Source organism: Olea europaea, chromosome 8 (assembly GCF_002742605.1).
Source record: "Olea europaea var. sylvestris chromosome 8, O_europaea_v1, whole genome shotgun sequence".
Taxonomy (NCBI): Eukaryota; Viridiplantae; Streptophyta; class Magnoliopsida; order Lamiales; family Oleaceae; genus Olea; species Olea europaea.
The window spans coordinates 20,806,443-20,827,249 of record NC_036244.1 but is presented as its reverse complement, the minus strand read 5'-3'; the positions used below and the strand labels follow the sequence as shown (position 1 = coordinate 20,827,249).

Here is a 20,807-nt window from a genome sequence, read left to right as displayed (position 1 = left end):
GTCCCTGATTGATATCTAGCAATGTGTCAGGGCAATACATGTGAGGGGAAATGTTACGTGGTATGACAAAACCAAATTCGTTCGTTTACCGTGAAACTATAATCCCTTCGTCAATATGATCCGATCAATTACGAGATATGGAATTGTGTCAATCTCGATCATCGATCATATCTTTCACTCCACTATTAAGTCAATATAAATCGAAAACTCCTTTTCGACTTATGAGTACACCTTGGCCAAGGATTTCATCATTGACTTAATTGAATGAAACGCAGATCATAATCTCCTACTATCTAAGAGTGACGAATCCTTTATTGATCAATCACAACCTTCATACGATTCTTGACGTACCCGAACGATGTCGTATTAGCGGCCCTTTTCAGAGCAACATCCAACACCGCCAAAGTATGACTGTCCTCATATAAGGTACCATGACGACCTCAAGTCAAAGGACCAATTTCACTACCGAACGTTAGAGATTAACCACCGACACTCAGATAGTTATCCATGTGGAATCTCTCGACGGGTCTCCAATGTTTTGTTCTATAACAAACATCCACGTGTTCATTTAAGTGTCACCACACTTTAACTTGTGAGATCAGCCACTTACTTCACAAGTAAGAAATGCCACACGTGATGGTCTATCCGTAATAACGATATCCGTATCTCGTTATTACTTACGACCACGGATGATTTAAGATTCAATCAGATGTAATTTGTATCTCACAATCACAACTCCTTGTGATTAATAAATTACAAATATTTGAATCTACGGACTCTATTATTTATTTAATTGTCTATTAATTAATATAATAGATCTGCCATTTAATTGCATTAATTATATATAAAAGTATTTATGTCCAAAGTCGATTGGACCTAGGGCATAATACTTACATATACATCATGAACAAATGACTGAAATTTTTTGGCATTGAGTGATAAATACCTATTGCCAAATTCCTTTTGATTACATTCTGAAAAATTGAACTTTCCAAGTCCCTTGAGGTGTTCTTGCAATTTTTGAAGATTTTCGAGATATTGCACTGTTAAATATAGTTATAATTACTGTATGTGATTTTCGTTCTTTGCTCCAGCATTCCCAAAAGAAGTTGGCGATTAAAATTATGGTTGTGAAGGATTGATAGCTTCATTTTTCAGGAGCTTACTTCATCAATACAAACAATACCTTGCACTAAATCCTGAAAGGATTCCACAAAACAGTGCTGTTACTCAGTTTGCTGAAGCATTGTCTAAAGCGTGGAGTGAATATAATAACCCGAGGTTCGATTTAGTTAATGAATTGTATTAATTCTGAATCTGCTACTGTTAGCACATTGAATTTGTTATGAACTTAAAACATCCAACGCAGGGCAGTGGTTATTGTTGTTGTACAAACTGAAGAACGAAATATGTCTGATCAACAATGGCTTTGTAAAACGTTGAAGGAAAGATACCCTTTTGAGTCATGTAAAATGCCTCTCATTGTACATTTTTTCATTTATGAATAGCAAGACAAAGATGTATAAGAAAATGTTCTAAACATCACTTAAATGCAACTCGTCTTCCAGTTTTTGAGGCAAAAATATCAATTAATTTTGTATAATCGAGTTGTTCAACCATTTCTTTTTCAATGGACAACATAGCCAATCCATTCAATCTTTGCTGTGACATGGTTGATCGAAGATAAGTTTTGGTCAATTTCAATTTGGAGAAAGTTCTTTCTGCTGATGCAACTGTAACTGGTCTAGTAAGCAAAATCTTGTAAGCAATGCGAGCATTCGGAAAACAACCATTCATTTTCTTCAAGTAATTTAGTACATCAATTGCTCCTTTTATTTCTCCAGGTAAATAGCACTTCAACAACTCCGTACATAAGTCATCACCAATAATGTCAGAATGTCCATTATGGCTCAAATACTGCTCAAGATTTTAACAAACTGTCAACATGCATACTCCTTAAACTCTCTAAATTAAGCAAAAATCCAAATGTCTCTTCATAATGTTTAAATTGATCAAACCGAGTTTGAAGTGAAGATCGAGCTTGGTCAATTATAAAGAGAAAATAATCAACTCGAAAAGATTCTTCAACTGATTGTATTACCTCTTCACTACCACTTTCATCAAACTACATCTTTCTTCGAATATTACGTTTCTCTCGAAAAACAGCTTTAATTCCCATTTCAACTGCTATTTTTTTAACTTCATCCAGGGCACTGGCAAATCCAGATTCTCTATAATTTTCGAGAAACAAAATAAGTGCTTCTAAAAGCTTGATGGCCTCATCAATATCCATATTTTCGGTTTGAAAAAATTTATTCACAGTATTGAAAGCATGCAACAACTTCTACCAAATGACCATACCAAGTAAAAACTCAAAATTTTCAAGTTCATATATTACTAAGACTCAGCTTCACTTTTTGTTTTAGGATCTTTAACAATGTTTGCCAAGTCAAGTAAAGCGTCTCTTATTTGTACAGATTGCTCTTTTATAGGCTTGACACTTTCCACATAACTTTCCCAGCGTGTTTGTGACAATGGCTTAAGTGTTAGACCTTCAACCTTATCTTTAAAAAATTTTCATCGTTTGGGAGAAGAAGAGAACACTGTATAGATACGTTGTATCACTCCAAAGAATAACATAGCTTTAGAATAACAATTTGCCATGTCACATAATGCTAGATTCAAGCTATGACAACCAAATGGCGTATAGAAATCTCTAAGATTTATTTCAAGTAACCTTTTTTGTACAACTTTATATCTCATGTTCATGTTAGCTCCATTATCATACCCTTGATATCTTATATTGCCAACAATTCATCTTTAATTGCACAAGCTAATAATTTGTGTTATACGATGGTCGTATTATTTCTTTAGCAGCTGTCCCAGGAAGTTGTCCCGAAGCGCCAAACCCCAATTTGTATATTCTATGTTTTCCTTTTCCCTGCAGTCGTTCTCGACAGAAATTGGGGAGGGCCAAAATTAGCCGCCCTTGGTTATGCAAAAGTAACTTTTACTTGTATTTTTACTTTTTAATGTCAGACTACACTTTTTGTTCTTTCCATCTGTTCCAGTAAACACACGACATGCAACTAGAAACAAAAACAAAAAGAAAAGGACACAGCTAGATGATAAGAAATCATCCTGTCTCTTCCCTTTAAGCTATTAGGTTTGGCCATGGGGCCAGTTTTCCGAGCATTCAACTTGACTATATATTAAGGCATACAAATGCTTTTGAATTTATTTTATGAGAAAATCTTTCATGTTATTCTTATTGTAAGTTTTGAGCAGAGATGATATTTAAGTTGAACGCAGTGCTTATTATTGTTGGAAAGAATTTAACTTCATTTGTTGTAGAAATCAGAAATGTTCTCCATTCTTGTATTGTCCACGAACTGTTTATATGCGTGTGTATGAGATTGATATGGATAGATTCAGATAGTACTGAGGATAGAGTCTACAGGTTTCTGATATGGTTTTGGAAGTAGAATGTTAGCTGGATTTGAGTTCATGAAAGAATAATTTTACAAGTAGGATTCAATTGCATAATTTGAGCTAATGGAGCAACTACATGTCGAAAAGACAGTACACTACTTTCAAGTTTAAACACTAATGTAAGCCACACTTCTTACATGATGTCTTGTTCTAGGAAAATGCATTCTGAAAGCACTTCCTTTTTTTTTTTGGTCATTTAATTCATTTTCTTTTCTCTTGTTTAGTTTTTTGAACGAACCGCCCTCCTTCGTATACGTCGGGAGTCCATTGATGAGAAGGGGCTGGGGGTCGAGTCCTCTTCAAGGCATAATATTGAGAATGCTCATTGAATGAGCAATTCAATAAGAGAGCTCGGATCGAATCGGTATATCTAAGCACGATGAAGAAGAAGAGATTTAGGCCCCATTTGGTAGCAATTTTTTTCAAAATGTATTTTTCTCTCTCTTCTTTTCAACAACACATTTTTTATTAAAATAATATTACACGTAAATCAAAAACTTTTTCTTATTTTTCAACCACACATTTCACATCAATTTACTATTCTAAAATACATTTTTACATAAAAAATGTCTATCAAACACCCCCTAAAACAACGGAAATAGCAACTAGGAGTACCAATAGGTGAACAAAGTTGAGTAGTAATGGGCTCTTCTCAATCTATGAATCTTTCGACCGAACCAGTCTCAACACTTAAAATATACTACTACTTTACACGAGTATTTTACTAACATTAACAATCCTCTTCAACATGGAACTAAGCTAGCTAGGTTGACGTTCACAAGCGACTTAACATGGATATGTGATACCTTAATAAGGACGCTAAAGAAGAAGAGTGAAACCGACGGATATTGCAAATAGGAGTATCAATAGACCAGTAAAGTTGACTATGAGCGCTTCTTGACTCCGTCTCAAGCTTAGGAAAATGAATCGTTCGACCAAACCAGTCTCAGCACTCAAAATTGCCATGAAGAATATAACCGCACCAAAGAGGGCATGCCATGGAATAAGCCTATCCCTTGCTGATGGTTTTGCACCAGGAAACCACAAGGAAATGAAGGAGAAAATCCACTGACAATACAATTTTAAAGATTTTGGCATGAAATTGTTACAAATAATAATGTCAATGAGAAATAAGTAGGAGTTATTAGCAATTACCTGCAAACCAAAAAGGGAGATGGTAGAGATTCCAAGCCAGGAATGTAAAGTATATACATCAGGAAGTCCAGACTCGTGGTGATACTTAAAAACTGCATATATGCCCACAATGCCAGCAGCCAAAGCAATAAAATGCAGAATCAAGTGAAATATTTTCTGAATATTTCTTCTTGCTCGAACTGTCTTGTATGCCATTATAGCTGTGAATAATCCAATATCAGACTGGCTTTGGATTTTAGAGAAAGTCTATAACTTGCCGACATATCGGACAGTCCAAGACCTGAGTCGGACGAGCTACCGGCTATCTTCTATTTTGGATTTTTCAATACTCAGAGATTATCGTAGGGACACTTCGGTTTAGTGTCCAATATCCTATGATTCTAATGTAAAAAATTGCATTTCACGTCTCCATGTCATGTGTCCTTGCATCTTTAACATATGCTCATTACTAATTCGACACAGAGTTTTGAGAATTTGGGACTATTTCTAAACTCACTCCGTGATTCTGCTTTAAAAATACCAACAAGAATAGAAAAAAAGAATAATAGTAACACCACTACAAGAACTTATTGCAAAAATTGTTACAGTTACGCTGAATCTCTACACCTAAAACCTCAAGTGCACCCAACAAAGCAAATACTAGGGAATTACACAAAATATACAAAGTCGCCACATAGGTTCTACTTGGCCCCTGTTTGTCTCCCATTATTTCAAAATTCCTATTTTTTTTTTTTTTTACGTACTTATTTTCAATTGCATATTCACACAATTAAATATTTTACATGTAAATCCCAAACCATTTTCTACAGTTTAACAACATATAATCAAAAAATTCACTATTCAAGTAATGATTTTCAGAAAAAATGGCACCAAACCGGGGCTCGAGACGATTAACATCGTTCGGCTAGGCCAGTTATGTATGTCGAGGACCACCTCTCCTCGGCCAAGCCAAGCCAAGCTTGTCCCGGTCCAAGGGACTTGCTCAATCTTCACATCAGACCAGCTTGGCATATATAGTTTCCATAAAGAACCCAAAAAGATTTTCAACGTGACAAAGAAATACAAATAAATCTGAAACTGTCATAAAATTTCGTTACCTTGTCCCGAAATCAAGACGAAACCTATCACCATTAGCAGTGGATGCACCTGCAGCATGCAGCAAACAATTGAAGATTGATAATGAACTACACACGCAAATTAATTACATATCAGTGTAAATATTTGTAAATTTACATTGAAAATCTTCGGTTTGTTAGCTGATTTGAAAGCGAGGCCTTCGCGGAAGTGAAGAAGCCAAACCAGCACCAAAGTGGTTATTGCTATAGCCAGCTCAATCTTCACATCAGACCAGCTTGGCATATATAGTTTCCATAAAGAACCCAAAAAGATTTTCAACGTGACAAAGAAATACAAATAAATCTGAAACTGTCATAAAATTTCGTTACCTTGTCCCGAAATCAAGACGAAACCTATCACCATTAGCAGTGGATGCACCTGCAGCATGCAGCAAACAATTGAAGATTGATAATGAACTACACACGCAAATTAATTACATATCAGTGTAAATATTTGTAAATTTACATTGAAAATCTTCGGTTTGTTAGCTGATTTGAAAGCGAGGCCTTCGCGGAAGTGAAGAAGCCAAACCAGCACCAAAGTGGTTATTGCTATAGCCAACAAATGAGCAAACATACTCACTGGAAATGATGACATTCCATAGTTATAACTTCTTTTTGGTGCCATTTTTAATCAACAAATTGTAACACTCCTATTTATGAGAAGCTGCAGAAGGAAAATTAATATATATAAAAGGTACTGAAACAAGAAGAGCTGTTTCAATTTCCAGAAGTGTGTTAAACGAAGCCAAATGCACAAAGAGGCTTTTTTTGTATGCGTTATAAAATATGGTTAAATTACATCTAAGGTCTCCAACGTTTTGAAAATGTCGCATCCGTGTCCTCAACATTCGTATATCCACTTCTCAAAAGACTTCAATTGGCATGCATAACAAATAGGCCAATTCGACTGGTTTTTGTTCAATTTTTCGTGGAGTCAAATTCTCTTCAACACGGTTCAAGGCTATCTATAAAGACATGACGAGCATATAATAAACCAACTATTTGTCGCACTCTTACCCAAAGTTTGAGCTAACGAAAAATGTTTATTTGAACACTAAATGGTCATGTGAAATTAGATTGAAAGAGTAAAACTGTCTAACTTTTTAAATATGATTAAACGATGACTTCACGACACCTATTGTAATCCATCCCCAAGTTCACGTGAGTGACCTGGGGTCAATTAACATTCAAATAAACTTTTTCTATTAAATTGTTGATCATGTGCTAAAATAAAACTTCCGATGACTAAAGTGGTACGTTTTGAAAGTTTAGTGACCAACAGTTTTGAAATTGTTGAAGACTTGAGTCTAGCCGGCTTACCAAATATTATGATTAACTTTTTATAAATTACAATGGTGGTTTTGGTTCCACTTCATTCAACTCTAGTATGGGGATAACATATGTCTTACAATAAAATTCAAATTGCTCTTTTTTAACCAATTATGTCTTTTTCTTAATAAATATTTTACATGGATCACTAGAAGAAAAAATAAAAAAATAAAAAATAAAAAATTCTCCAAGTAAATTGGATTTTAAAATTAGTAATTTTTATAATTTTTCTTTCCATGTTTTTACAAAGCCTCTTTCTTGTAGCTAGAACAAGAAAAAATCATTTTCAAAAATGACAAAAGAGTGAGATAGATGCAATGAATCTTGTGGTCTTGATTTATTTCACGACAAAATATTTAGATAGATACAATGAAACTTGTGGTCGTGATTGAGATAGAAACAATGAAACTTGTGGTCTTGATTTGATCACAATGATTAGCTCTTGTTTGGTAATTATTATTATTATTATTATTTTTTTTTCCAAATTTAAGCTAATCAAACTTCACTTTTAAATCACAACTTTTATCAACTTGTAAACAACACATTTCATTGGATCCACCAACTTATAATTTTAAAAAACTTTGTCAATCAGCAGCTAAATAAATTTGATAACGATAATTAAGATCGTGTTGATAAAACCATAGCACTTTAAACTATGGTAATATGTTTTAAAAAATATATATATTCAAATTTACTCAACTTTTTTCGGTGATTGTAAGAATTGAAATTCGTTTAAATAAGCATGGAAAAAGCATCCAAACAATGCATAACATGTACACTATATATGGATGTCAACGGTTGGTCGGTCAATCGATCTTAATTACAAGTGTTTAGGGTTAATTAAAAGTGGTTGGGACTTAATTGCGTTGCTTAATGCACATTGACGCCAAATGAAAGGCGTTTAATTTTGTAGGGATTAGATTTTTGACTTATTACTTTTCTAATAAAGTTTGAAAATTGAATAAACAATATTGGACATTTATTTAGATTATATTTCACATGTTACAACCTTCTACGTTTCCATTGAACGATCAAATAATAATAATAATAATAATCAATTATGCACACAAGAATTAGAAATCGATTTAATCACTTATTAAAGGTGAATTCGTTTAAAATGTGTGATTAAACATCTGATTGTAAGAATGAACAAAATATTTTAGTTTATTATGAGAGTGACGAAGCAAATTTGGAACAAAAAACTCCACTCCAAGTGTTGGGGGCTAATTAAAAGTGGTTGGAATTGTTGTCTTTTTCAATAATGTGTCTCTTATTGTACAGTAATGGCAGGTTAATATGGTGCCAAATGAGCCTAGAATAGATAAAAATAAAATATTGGACAATAATTTAGAGTTATCTTATTATATTTTCACACGTTTCACCCTCTTGTGTTTAGCATTGTCATTTTCAATAAATTTGGATGATAGTTGGATAATTCTAGTCTAAAAATTATTAAAGATTATGAAAATTGAGGGGGCAATCAAATTTTTCACTTTTGACTATAAGGAGCTAGTAGTCTCGAGATCTTGTACGAACTATCTAATTAACACTAGCTCAATTTCAAAACTTGGGCCCCCGCTTGGAGCTCCTTCTAATTAATTTTTTATAGTGATGTAATGATTGGTATAATGTCACGTGATATTTTATTATTGAATTTTTTAAAAACACAATCACATTTTCCATCCAATCATAAAATGTCACACACTTTTCTGTCAAAAAATCTGTCATAATTTGTTTGTTAATGTGTTATTTTCCTTGTCGAAAATGTCCAGTGTATAGGGGCATTCTCACGGGTGTTTTACAAGGCCCCTAATTGTGCAGGGCCCCACATGCATTTAGAAAAAAAAATTACATGGGCCCTCCTACGTATGTGTGTGGCCTGATAGGTCCTTATGAAACAGGGACATGTAAGCCTAGCGCGGTTGTTGCCTTGCCTTTATTAGATAGTTGGAAACTCACCTACCCATGTCTATGACACCATTACATGAAATAACATGTCAACGGCAATTTTGAAAAATAAGGTGAGTTATACGTGGAACACTTTGAAGTCAAACAATGGTAGCGTCTTGCCCCTCAAGGCATAGTCCAGTGGTGCAAATGACAGAAGTGAGGTTATCTCACGCCTTGCTGACAGCCGCAGTGTGGGGGTTCGATTCCTGAGATATGAAATTGGACTCTTTGTAGGCGCAATGTACAGACAGTTTTTGTTCCCTAACCTGTTGGGATACATCCCCCTATTTACCTCCCTCACAAAATTTTAGGGACGGGGCGGTGGAGAACCTCAAAGTTGGGATTCAACCTTTAAAAAATGGTAGCGTCTTGGTCAGAATGATGCAACAATCTCAGATGTGGGGACTGCAAATTATGAAAATGGGAATGGGAAATGTGAAAATAATGGGGCGGAACAGACGCTTGGAAAATGAGCAAATAATGATGTCACGTTCACGTATGTGTTTGAGCCAATGTTTGATCTTTATTTTTAAAATTCATTTTTCATTAAATATATTTTTAACTGTATATTTGTTGGGATCTACAATTTTTATTAACTTTTCAATGTTATGTTTTATCAACTTTTATTAAAATATACTAAAAATCTGATTTTTAAAAAATAAATCCAAACTGAGGCTAAGAAATAGAATTACTATGGTTCGAGAGAGAGTAATATAGTATCTACTCGAACACTATAGTGGAAGTATGTTGAATCAAGAGATAATCAGCGTGCGTTTGATGCAACTATGTTTTACATTTTTGGAAAATTATTTGTAATAGCATGTTTGTAAAGGATGGACATTTTAATTGAAATCAACGTCCGAAAAAATATAATAATAAGAATCGATAATTGATCGGTTCCGAAACAGTTCTTTTTATTTTAGAACCGAAACCATGGCTACTCAGATATATCTCAATTAATTTTTTAATAATTTTTTTAATCAATTTATAGGGCTGGAATATATTTTTGCTGAACTTATTAACTTAAACAGGTTACGAATTACAAAATAAAAACCCGTCCAACGCTATCCAATCCAATCCTACTAACCTAATCCAACCTATCAATAAAATAAAAAATGAAAAAAAATAAAAAGTAATTGTAAAACTTGAAGTCTTAAATCGTTTCTAAACCCTAAAAATGAATTGCAAGGTCCGTTTGCCTCTCTCGTTAGTCGCCTTGGAGTTGGACTACCGTTGCTCCCAATTCAGGAAGTTAAAAATGACCGACTTGGTTGGTCCATATTATGAAAAGAAAGAAATTGAAGCTATCATCGATTTGTAAAGCAAGTTTAGGCAATAGGCATTTTCTAGTATATGCTTCTAATGACTTGTACGCCCCTATCTGAACCACTTCGAAAAGTTCATCACCACATCATGCAAGGTGTGGAACACTCATCCGAAGTGGTTGCGAAGTGACTTCACCTATGGTAACGATCTGCTATCACACTACGAGGCATAGGTAATCCTGCGGAACTATCCGAATTGGTTCCGAAGTGACTTCACCAATGATGACGATCTGCTATCACACTATGAGACATAAATAATCCTGCGAGACTGACCGAAGCGCCCTCGCCCCTGAATCCAAGGCGAAATGCACTCCAGGGACCTCGGTCAGAGGATCCGCCGTCAATTTCAGAATAAGATCTTTTCTACCCCTAAGGTTTAAAGTGATTTGACGTCTCTATGAGATTAGTTGATGTGACATATCAACTTTATGTCAACTCAACTCGGGAGAAGTAATTACCCGTCCACTCTATAGACGCGGTTGACTGAAGCCTATGAGCAAACACCTCATACCGTTCAGATGTATACACGTGTCCCATATCCAACGGTTCTCCTCACCTATAAATACCCAAGGCTTGGCAAGAGGCAAAGATAATGAAACTCTTACTACTTAGCACTCCATAATAAGCAAATAAATATATTCTCCTCCCCACTATTTTGCACAACCTTGGTACTGTTCCGATCCCCTGAACCTAACTTGACCGTCGGAGTGTATAGGACCGCCGCCACCCCCGCTGGTTCTAGCCGTGTACATCTGACAGTGTGTTGATTGTGCGCAGGGAGGAATATGTAGAATGGCTATCGGTTGGCCACGTGGAGGGTCCAATTTTCGAGGTCAACAGATTGGCGCCGTCTGTGGGAAACTTCCGATTCAAAGTTCTGCATTCTCCTCCGGAAAACTAGCAAGTTACCCTAAAAATGGCACTTTCTTGAAAAAGAACAAAGTCGAGTTACAACCCAAATTCTCATCACCCTTGAAAAAGGAGATAGAATGAGTTCTAGCCATGAAGACGACAACCCCATGAGAGAGGCCTCTGAAGAAGAGGTGCTCTATAACAATGTCACTCACCAGAGACCCCATCACCGACGTCGTCGAGGAGAAAGAACAGCCATGCTCACTGAAAGAATAGCTCAAATAGCTGCGGGAATGAGAAACATCGCAGCTCAGAATATGGCGATGCATGAACTTCTCATGCAAGCAAGAGGTCACCAGGGCTCTCAAATGCCCCAAGGATCTTATCCAGTGCAGGAAGCCCCTGTATCTCGTTCCCGAGTCTATATGAGCCAGCACAGAGAACGTCCCCTCGAAAGAGAAGTGGACGCGGAAGCCACATCCTATGTGCAAGGGAGCCAGCCAGCAGAACCACAGCTAGGGGACGATTTTCCTCAAGAATATGAGGAACAAAGGTCAATAAGCGCCTTCGACCGAATAGGGCAGGACCCTAGCAATAGGGTTCGCTCAGTGCAAAGATCAATTCAGCAAAACCAGGAGCAAAAACAAGCACCTCCTCCTCCTAGAAATATGAGGGATAGAAGGAACCTAGTCGATTGGGGGAGCTAAAGAGAAGCACCTCCACCTCCCCAGGATATTCAAGATGATGAAGGGTCAGATGGGCCTTGCCGATCTTATGAAATCGATGATGATGATGATAACCTCCCTTTCTCAAGGGAGATCCGAAGCTTCCCAATGCCGGCGAACTTCATGCCCCCAAGATCCCCAAGTATGAAGGAAAGGGGGACCCGGAGAAGTACCTCACCAAGTACATGACACAGATGAGACTCAGAAGAGCATCGCCTACTTTGAAATGCAAAGCCTTCCACTTAACCTTGGGGCGGAACTGCTGAAGTGTGGTATAGCAGACTTCCTCCCCTGAGCATTAGGAGTTGGCCAGATTTGAAGAAGGAATTCTTGAACCAATACCTCTCACGCAGGGAATGAGAGGCCCTAATGCAACGCCTGCAAGATAAGAGGCAGGTCCCTGGAGAGACGCTGAAAAGCTATCTCGCCAGATTTACAGACAAAATCACATACTGCGAACAGGTCACTGACAAAGAAGCCCTTTCAGCTCTTAAAGGCGGCCTCAATATGAACACTTTGTTCTGAAGGGATGTGCGCAGCAAAAATCCCATCACTTATGACGAGCTAGCAGAAATGATGAGAGTTGAGATCGTTAGTGAAGAGATGATTGACCACAGAAATCATGCAACGCAGGGACTCCCTTTGCCTCAGAGGTAGGTAGGTCGAGGACCCGCAGCACACATTGTCACTCAGCAATGGACTCAAGCAAGTCATACAATAGCTCCTACCTTCGGACAGGCACTGGCCTTTGCCACGCTGAATGCAATCCCGGTGCTGGCATACGAGAATCTCCCTGGCGAAGCAGGGCCATTTGGAAGAACTGATAATAATAAAAAGAAGAAGAAGAAGAAGCGGTCAAACAGGCCCTGGGAAGGGGCAAGGTTTTTTATTTTCCACCAACTCTATGGGCATGACACCAGCGAGTTCAGAGACACTAATCGACCCCCGGTCGAAGTAACCCACATCCCTCCCGGTGGAACGAATATCCTCGTAGATCCGCCTCTCTGAACAGGGGAGAGAGAAGGCATAGAGAGCAATCACCCCAGAGAAGAGAATCAAGGGACCGAGGACAGTCCAGATAGAGAGATCAGGCCCCATTTTCTGGGAGCCAAGTCATCAGGGAGATCGAACCTCACATCTGTGGCAACACCAAGAACGCCCAAAGAAATTACACAAGGAAAGTAAAGGACCCACCGATAATCACTTACATTGTCAACGAGTCCCAAGAGGCCAACAGGATGGCCCAAATTACCTTCTCCCAGGAAGATGCACAAGGAGTTCACCACCCCCATTGTGACGCATTGGTTGTGAGAGTCATAGTGGCCAGAAACAGACTCAATCGCATGCTCATCGATAATGGCAGTTCGCTAAACATACTGTTCGGCTCCACCTTCGACAAATGCAAATTAAACATGGGTTGATCCCCATGACCGACCCACTATTCGGATTTACTGGAGATAACATCATTCCACGAGGGCGGATCACTCTACCCTTCGAAATGGGTTCGGCACCCCTAGTGGCCCAACACTTCATGGAATTCTTAGTGGTAGACCACAAATCTGCCTATTATGGAGTATTGGACAGACCCGCTTTGAAAGATCTTTGGGCTGTCACATCCATCCACTACATGTGTATGAAATTTCCAACTGAACATGGGATTGCTACGGTCCGAGGCGACCAGATGGGCTCCAGGGCATGTTACTTGAACTCTCTGTGAAAGTCGGAGCCCCGAACTATTAATGTGATCATAGCTGAAGTTGCCAATGAAGCCAGTATAGACGTGGAAATGCTCGACGCCCTTGAATAAGGGTATACCTCCGAACAGGAGGAAGACGTCAACATGGAAGAGACCCCTAAGGACACCCTCTTGATAGATCCCCGAATAATTGACTCTGAACCAAATGCAACCCCAATGGAAGAACTCAAAATTTTCTCCGCCAACCCAGAGGACTCTAGTCAGGTCTTGCGAATAGGGAAAGCACTGTCCCCTGAAGCAAAAGAAGAAATGATAAGCTTTCTGAAAAGAAATTTGGATGTCTTCGCTTGGAAGCACGAAAACATGGTGGGAATAGATCCAAGGATCAGTTGCCACCATCTTAACATCAACTCCACATATGCCCCTCATCGGCAGAAAAGACGTACCCTCAACCCAAAGAGGTACGAGGTGCTCAAAGATGAAGCAGGCAAGCTTAGCCGCAGTAGTTTCATAAGGGAATTATCTACTCGAAGTGGATATCGAACCCGATCCTGGTGAAAAAGCCTAGCGGGAAGTGGAGGGTATGCATAGACTTCACCAACTTGAATAAGGCATGCCCTAAATACAACTTCCCACTTCCTAGGATAGACCAACTTGTGGATTCTACCGCTGGACATGAACTATTGAGTTTCATGGATTCATATTCAGGTTACAATCAGATACCCATGTTTCGACCTGATTAGGAAGCTACATCATTCATTACAGACAGAGGACTCTACTGCTACAAAGTCATGCTTTTCGGATTGAAAAATGTCGGGACTACATATCAGAGACTGGTCAACATGATGTTCGCTGAACTCATTGGCAAAACCATGGAGGTCTACGTGAACGACATGCTAGTCAAAAGTCTCCAGGCAAGCGAACACGTAAGTCACCTCGACCAAACCTTTCAGATACTTAGAAAATATAAGATGAAGTTGAATCCCTTCAAGTGCACCTTTGGGGTGGCTTCAGGTCAGTTCTTGGGGTACATTGTTGACCAAAGAGAAATTGAAGCAAATCCAGTAAAGATCGTTGCCTTGTTGGAGATGAGGTCACCTCAGAAGTCGAAGGAGGTCCAAAGCCTCAGTGGTCAGATAGCTGCACTCAGTCGCTTCATCTCCAAAGCTACAGATAATAGTTTACCCTTCTTCAGCGTGCTTAAGCAAGGAAAAAAGTTCCAATGGACTTCTGAGTGCGAGGAAGCCTTCCAAGCGCTGAAAATGCACCTCGGAGAGGCGTCCTTTTTGTCAAAACCTCAACCAGAAGAGTCTCTGCTGCTGTATTTGGTGGTTTCGGACGTGGCAGTCAGCGCTATCCTAGTCAGAGAAGAAAATGATCACCAGTTGCCAGTATACTACGACAGCAAAGTACTCCTCCCAACTGAAACACGCTACCCAGACATGGAGAAACTGGCGCTTGCCCTCATCACAGCCTCAAGAAAACTGAGGTCATACTTCTAGGCCCACTTGATCGAAATTCTCACCAACTTTCCATTGAAGCAAGTGCTGCAGAAAATAGAAGCATCAGGATGCCTGCTAAAATGGGCAATCGATCTCAGCAAGTTCGACCTACTGTCCCAACCTCGACATGCCATCAAGGGTCAGGCCCTTGCAGATTTTGTGGTTGAATTTACCAAAACCCCGGAAATGGAGGCAATAATGGAACCAGTTGAGCCCCCAACATGGAAACTGTTCGTAGATGGATCCTCAAGAGAGGCGGGCTCTGGGGCAGGAATTATCTTGGAAAGCCCGGAGGGTCACAAGCTAAATTCCGCGGTAAGGTTCGGCTTTTAAGCCTTGAACAACTCTGCCGAATATGAAGTCCTTCTAGCAAGCCTTAGACTAGCAAGAGAAATTTAGGTTAGAAGACTCTTAGCCAGCAGTGATTCTCAACTGATAGTGAATCAAGTCAGTGGAAGCTTTGCGGCAAAAAACAGCAGTATGGTTGTATACTTGAAATTGGTTCTGGACCTCGTCCCTTAGTTTAAAAGGTTCGAACTGATTCAAGTCCCACGCCCAGAGAATAAACATGCAGACGCCCTTTCAAAATTGGCCGCCAGTAAAGATTCTGAGCTATTAAAGGTCGTCCCTATTGAACACTTATCGAAGCCCTCGATTTCCGGAGGTGAAGAGGTACTATGGATAGAAGGCACCCCATTATGGATGCCGCCCATCATCACCTATCTAAAGAATCAAACACAACCTGCTTCTAGAAGCGAGGTGAGGAAGTTAAGAAGAAGGGCTGCGCTAAATTGCGCAGTAAGGTTCGGCTTTAAAGCCTTGAACAACTCTACCGAATATGAAGTCCTTCTAGCAAGCCTTAGACTAGCAAGAGAAATTTAGGTTAGAAAGCTCTTAGCCAGCAGTGATTCTCAGCTGATAGTGAATCAGGTTAGTGGAAGCTTTGCGGCAAAAAACAGCAGCATGGTTGTATACTTAAAATTGGTTCTGGACCTCGTCCCTCAGTTTAAAAGGTTCGAACTGATTCAAGTCCCACGCCCAGAGAATAAACATGCAGACGCCCTTTCAAAATTGGCCGCCAGTAAAGATTCTGAGCTATTAAAGGTCGTCCCTATTGAACACTTATTGAAGCCCTCCATTTCCGGAGGTGAAGAGGTACTATTGATAGAAAGCACCCCATTATGGATGCCGCCCATCATCGCCTATCTAAAGAATCAAACACTACCTGCTTCTAGAAGCGAGGCGAGGAAGTTAAGAAGAAGGGCTGCGCACTTCGTCCTGCAAAAGGATATGCTGTACAAAAGACGCTTCGCCTCACTACTTCTCCGATGTGTGAGAGGCGAAGAGGCCACATATATACTTAGGAAAATCCATGAGGAAATCACTCCGGAGGAACGGCCCTGGCACACAAGGTTTTTCGTCAAGGCTATTTATGGCCGACCCTGAAAAGGAATGCTTGTCAGTTTGTCCAGAAATGTGACAAGTGCCAACGCTTCTCAAATATTCAAAGGCAGCCTTCTTAGAGCCTCTCCGTAGTGACCAACCCCTGGCCATTCGCCAAGTGGGGCATCGACTTCATTGGTCCGCTCCCAAAAGGAAGAAGAAGCGCGACTTTCGCCATTGTCGCCATTGACTACTTCACCAAGTGGGTCGAGGCTGAACCTCTTGCCAAGATCACCGAGGCTAATACTAAGAAATTCGTCTAGAAGAATATCATTTGCAGGTTCGATATTCCCCACTCCTTAACAGTTCGACAACAAGAAAATGCAAGAATTGTGTGATGAACTGGGGATAAAAAAGGATTTATCAACGCCTCATCATCCGCAAGCAAATGAACAAATTGAGGCAGTAAACAAAACTATCAAGCATACCCTAAAAAGAAAGCTTGACACCTCAAAGGGGGCTTGGGTCGATAAGCTTCCCCACGTCCTCTGGGCCATCAGAACCATAAGCCGAACTGCAACAAGAGAAACATCATTCTCAATGACCTACGGAGCCGAGGCCATGAGCCCGATCGAGGTCGGGGTCCCATCGCACCGTCGAATACACTTCAACGAGATCAGTAACGACGAAGCCCAAGTGAACGAACTACACCTCCTTGAAGAAAGGAGGGATACCTCCCAGGAGAATTTGGCAAAGTATCATAGGAAGATCGACCCTCAAGTTCTCACGAATCACGGTCCCCATCCCGAGGCGTACATACCTGATCGAGAAGACCAGTCCACTCATGATATAAATATTCATACCTGAACTTGGGGGACCACTGTTACGCCCTTATCTGAACTACTTTGGAAAGTCCACCACCACATCATGTGAGGTGTGGAACGCTCATCCGAAGTGGTTCCGAAGTGACTTAACCGATGGTGACGATCTGCTATCACACTACGAGGTATACGTAATCCTGCGGGACTATCCGAAGTGACTACACCAATAGTGACGATCTACTATCACACTACGAGGTATAGGTAATCCTGCGGGACTGACAGAAGCACCCTCGTCGCTAAATCCGAGGCGAAAGGCACTCCGGGGACCTCGGTCAGAGGATCCGCCGCCAATTTCAGAATAAGATCTTTGTCAAGATCTTTTCTGCCCCTAAAGTTTAAAGTGATTTGACGTCTCTATGAGATTAGTTGATGTGACATGTCAACTTTATGTCAACTCAACTTGAGAGAAGTAATTACCCACCCACTTTATAGACGCAGGTGACTGACGCCTATGAGCAGATGCCTCATACCGTTCAAATGTATACACGTGTCCTACATCCAACGGTTTTCCTCACCTATAAATACCCAAAGCTTGGCAAGAGGCAAATATAATGAAACTCTTACTACTTAACACTCCATAGCAAGCAAATAAATATATTCTCCTCCCCACTATTTTACACAACCTTGGTACTGTTCCGATCCCCTGAGCCTAACTTGATCGTCGGAGTGCATACGGCCGCCACCACCCCCGCTGATTCTAGCCATGTGCATCTAACCGTGTGTTGATTGTGCGCAGAGAGGAATACGTGGAGTGGCTATTGGTTGGCCACGTGGAAGGTCAAATTTTCGAGGTCAACAGATACATTATTATTTGTAATTCTAATGGTTATATTCTCCATTCAGAATGTAATTTTACATCTAGAGTCTTTCAGGCCCGATCCTGGGCTGAGGTGAATAAGGCTTGTACCTCAGGCCCAAGATCTTAAGGGGCCTCATTTTGGCCCTAATTTTTTTTTTTTTTAGTTCAGCTGGCCCAAATGAAATGCCCAATCTAATAACTAAACCAATCCCAACCCAACAATCCATTTATCCAAATCAAATCCAATCCATTTAACAAAATTCCCAAATCTGAAAAGTGAAAATTCATATCAAATGCCTCGCCTCCGACTTTTAAGGGCGACTGTCAGTCCACCGTCACTCCCCTCTCCACAGTGACAGTGACATAGTTCGGTGAGTGACATGAGTCCACCACGAATCTGCCTTGGCTCTTCTTCTGGCTTCTGCTTCTACCGAAGGCTTCGCTGCTCGCCTCCGCAGCCTGCAGGTTCGCCGTCCGCTCTGCACACCGCACTCCACAGGCCACAAAAATCCCCTTCCCTCCGCTACACTGTCAGCTTGTAATAAATACATCCCTTTTATAATTACTAAATTTTACAATTTTACAATTTATTTTTGTTTTCTCGTTCTATTTTGGAAAAATTTATGATTTACTGAATTTATTATTATTATTATTTTTTTTTTTTTTTACAGTATTTCAAAAAGAAGAACGAGAAGCCTCTACGAAGCTTTGCTGAAAGTCTGAAAGTTAAAGAAGGTACTTTTCATCTTTCTCTTTATCTGAAAGCGAGTGTGAAGTGTGAACAGGCGCGAATTGGTATATATAAAAGATAATTTGCGTTTTCTTTTTCCAATATTATGATGGATTGATTAATTGCAAGTTGCAACTATGAACCAGTTACCAGTGAATGATTTTTGGGTGAATCTAGAATTGATTAATTGATTAATTTCTTTTTCCATCTCATCTGTGAATATGTTCTTAATGGTCTCACTGTCTCAGGCATGCAATCAAATTGTGTTGATAAATGTGGCTTTCTCATGTTGCATTTAATTATGTGTTGATCATAGTTGATGAAGAGAAGATAAGATTTCATAACATACAATTTATACTTGTGCATGTGGAGGTGAGCTAGTGCTTGTCAACCCTCTTTTGCTCTCGTTCTCCTTGTAAATGTTTGTGGCTTTCATGGAAAATTCTTCTGTCGTGCTTTAAAAGAAGCTAGTGTTTGTGTTCGTGTTCGTGTTCGTGTTCGTGTTCGTGTTCGTGTCCGTGTCCGTGTCTGTGTGTGAGAAATGGAAAGAGATGGACTTGAAGGAGGTTGGTTTACTTGGTTCTGCATTTTGGGTGAAAAACAGTTCAAAGTTGAAGCTCTAAAGATCAAAAGAACAAGTGACAGACTTAATCAAGAATGTTTTCGATGGTTTTCTGAAGAAAAAAGAACAGAATGAGAATTTGAATGTGAGTGTTAATTGAAGCCATTACTGATTTTCCGATGGTTTTCTAAAGACGGAAAAGCAAAATTGAAGTAATTACTGATCAAATTCAGTTCTAGAAAGCAAGAGAATTACAAAATCTAGATCAAGGTTACAATGACAATGATTATCAGAAGAAAATGCAAACTATCGCGAGTGTTTGCACGATAGAAAGAGGATGCAGAGGAAGAGAACGTGGTTGAGAATACTTTTGAAGGTGGGGTAGGATTGAGGCGTGATTAGGAAGGGGAATTTGTTTCTACTTGCTTGAGATAAAAGGAGAGGAAAAATGAGGAGGAAATCGAATTTAGGGCTCGGATTTTTGCTTTTGCTTCTCAATAAAACAAAATATTTTTAAAAAATTATCTAAACATATTCTTAATCATAGAAGTAACTTTTAACTTTTCAAAAGTCTTGTTAAAACGAGTCCTTAATGTCATTTAACTTACGATTGAATTTTGCAAAAATGTTTAATTCAAACTGCAACGAACTCAATTTAATGTTCATTTTCTAACTGAACATTCTAAAAAGTAGAGGTAAAATTGAAATCTAATCTGTCTTAAACATGTTGCTGTGAAATAGTCAATTGGTTTCAAAATTTTACAACAAACTGGGAGATCTTGCTGTGAAAGGTTGATGAAGAACAAGGAAAAACCAGCAACAAGATCCACTAAAATGGAAGGTATTCCAACAGACCTTTCATACCAAAAGAATGAAATCCACTTACTCTTGGCATTACAATCCGGTAGATCTTCAAACAACGACAGCGAAAGCTGTTTTTGAGCAACACCAATATCAAACAGAATTAGGCCGGACTTCGGATCATCGATAACAATGTCCCTAACCGGAAGCCATAAAAAGAGCTCTTCCTGTGAGAATCCCTCGACTCCGGTGAGACTGCCGTAAGTAAAATTTGCCCGAACAACACTCTCATAAAACGCCATCGTATCAAACCTATAAGATAGTCCTTTTCCTATAATATATTTAATTGTAAGGGGACAAGCTTATGGATGATACACATTGTGCATGACATTGACATACAAATGGATCCATGATGACAATTTTTATCAATAATAGAGCACAAATAAGAGAGAAAAGGTCTTAAATCTCACCTCCACAATATCACCTTCTTTGGCAACAATCCAACAT

The 20,807-nt window shown here is 39.3% G+C and overlaps 4 protein-coding genes across 9 annotated transcripts in view; 3 read left to right on the top strand and 1 right to left on the bottom strand.

Annotated features, from left to right (window-relative positions):
* LOC111399163 (glutathione synthetase, chloroplastic-like) overlaps nucleotides 1-1,592 on the top strand; it is an 11,122-nt gene extending 9,530 nt beyond the window's left edge. For 2 of the 4 annotated variants that reach the window (XR_002703592.1, XR_002703591.1), the window contains exon 3: nucleotides 1,095-1,194. Coding sequence is in view for 2 of the 4 variants with exons in the window: in XM_023026422.1 (XP_022882190.1) it covers nucleotides 1,159-1,281; nucleotides 1,370-1,508 (262 nt within the window). In the remaining 2 variants the exon portion in view is untranslated. Of the gene's footprint in view, nucleotides 1-1,094; nucleotides 1,282-1,369 lie in introns of those variants that run through there. The other 2 variants (XM_023026422.1, XM_023026420.1) reach the window with 2 other exon arrangements.
* A 2,426-nt stretch (nucleotides 1,593-4,018) lies between these two features.
* On the bottom strand, nucleotides 4,019-6,521 carry LOC111399161 (probable ascorbate-specific transmembrane electron transporter 1). Of its 3 annotated transcripts, XM_023026416.1 has the most exons (5): nucleotides 6,301-6,520; nucleotides 5,881-5,952; nucleotides 5,745-5,793; nucleotides 4,648-4,847; nucleotides 4,019-4,560 (listed from the first exon to the last, which is right to left on the bottom strand). In XM_023026416.1, the coding sequence occupies exons 1-5, from the start codon at nucleotides 6,388-6,390 to the stop codon at nucleotides 4,312-4,314; spliced, it is 660 nt and encodes a 219-aa protein (XP_022882184.1). In that variant the 5' UTR covers nucleotides 6,391-6,520; the 3' UTR covers nucleotides 4,019-4,311. The 3 variants fall into 3 exon arrangements, with proteins under 3 accessions (XP_022882184.1, XP_022882186.1, XP_022882185.1); XM_023026418.1 differs by lacking the exon at nucleotides 5,881-5,952 and having other exon boundaries at nucleotides 6,229-6,521; XM_023026417.1 differs by lacking the exons at nucleotides 5,745-5,793; nucleotides 5,881-5,952 and adding an exon at nucleotides 6,093-6,141 and having other exon boundaries at nucleotides 6,229-6,520.
* Nucleotides 6,522-14,334: 7,813 nt separating this feature from the next.
* On the top strand, nucleotides 14,335-16,590 carry LOC111398433. Its single transcript, XM_023025331.1, has 5 exons — nucleotides 14,335-14,350; nucleotides 14,657-15,131; nucleotides 15,243-15,459; nucleotides 15,667-15,903; nucleotides 16,075-16,590. Exons 1-5 carry the CDS (start codon nucleotides 14,335-14,337, stop codon nucleotides 16,588-16,590), a joined length of 1,461 nt encoding a protein of 486 aa, XP_022881099.1.
* A 318-nt stretch (nucleotides 16,591-16,908) lies between these two features.
* Nucleotides 16,909-17,710, top strand: LOC111398432. The gene is made up of 2 exons (XM_023025330.1): nucleotides 16,909-17,323; nucleotides 17,610-17,710. The coding sequence occupies exons 1-2, from the start codon at nucleotides 16,909-16,911 to the stop codon at nucleotides 17,708-17,710; spliced, it is 516 nt and encodes a 171-aa protein (XP_022881098.1).
* Nucleotides 17,711-20,807: the final 3,097 nt, after the last annotated feature.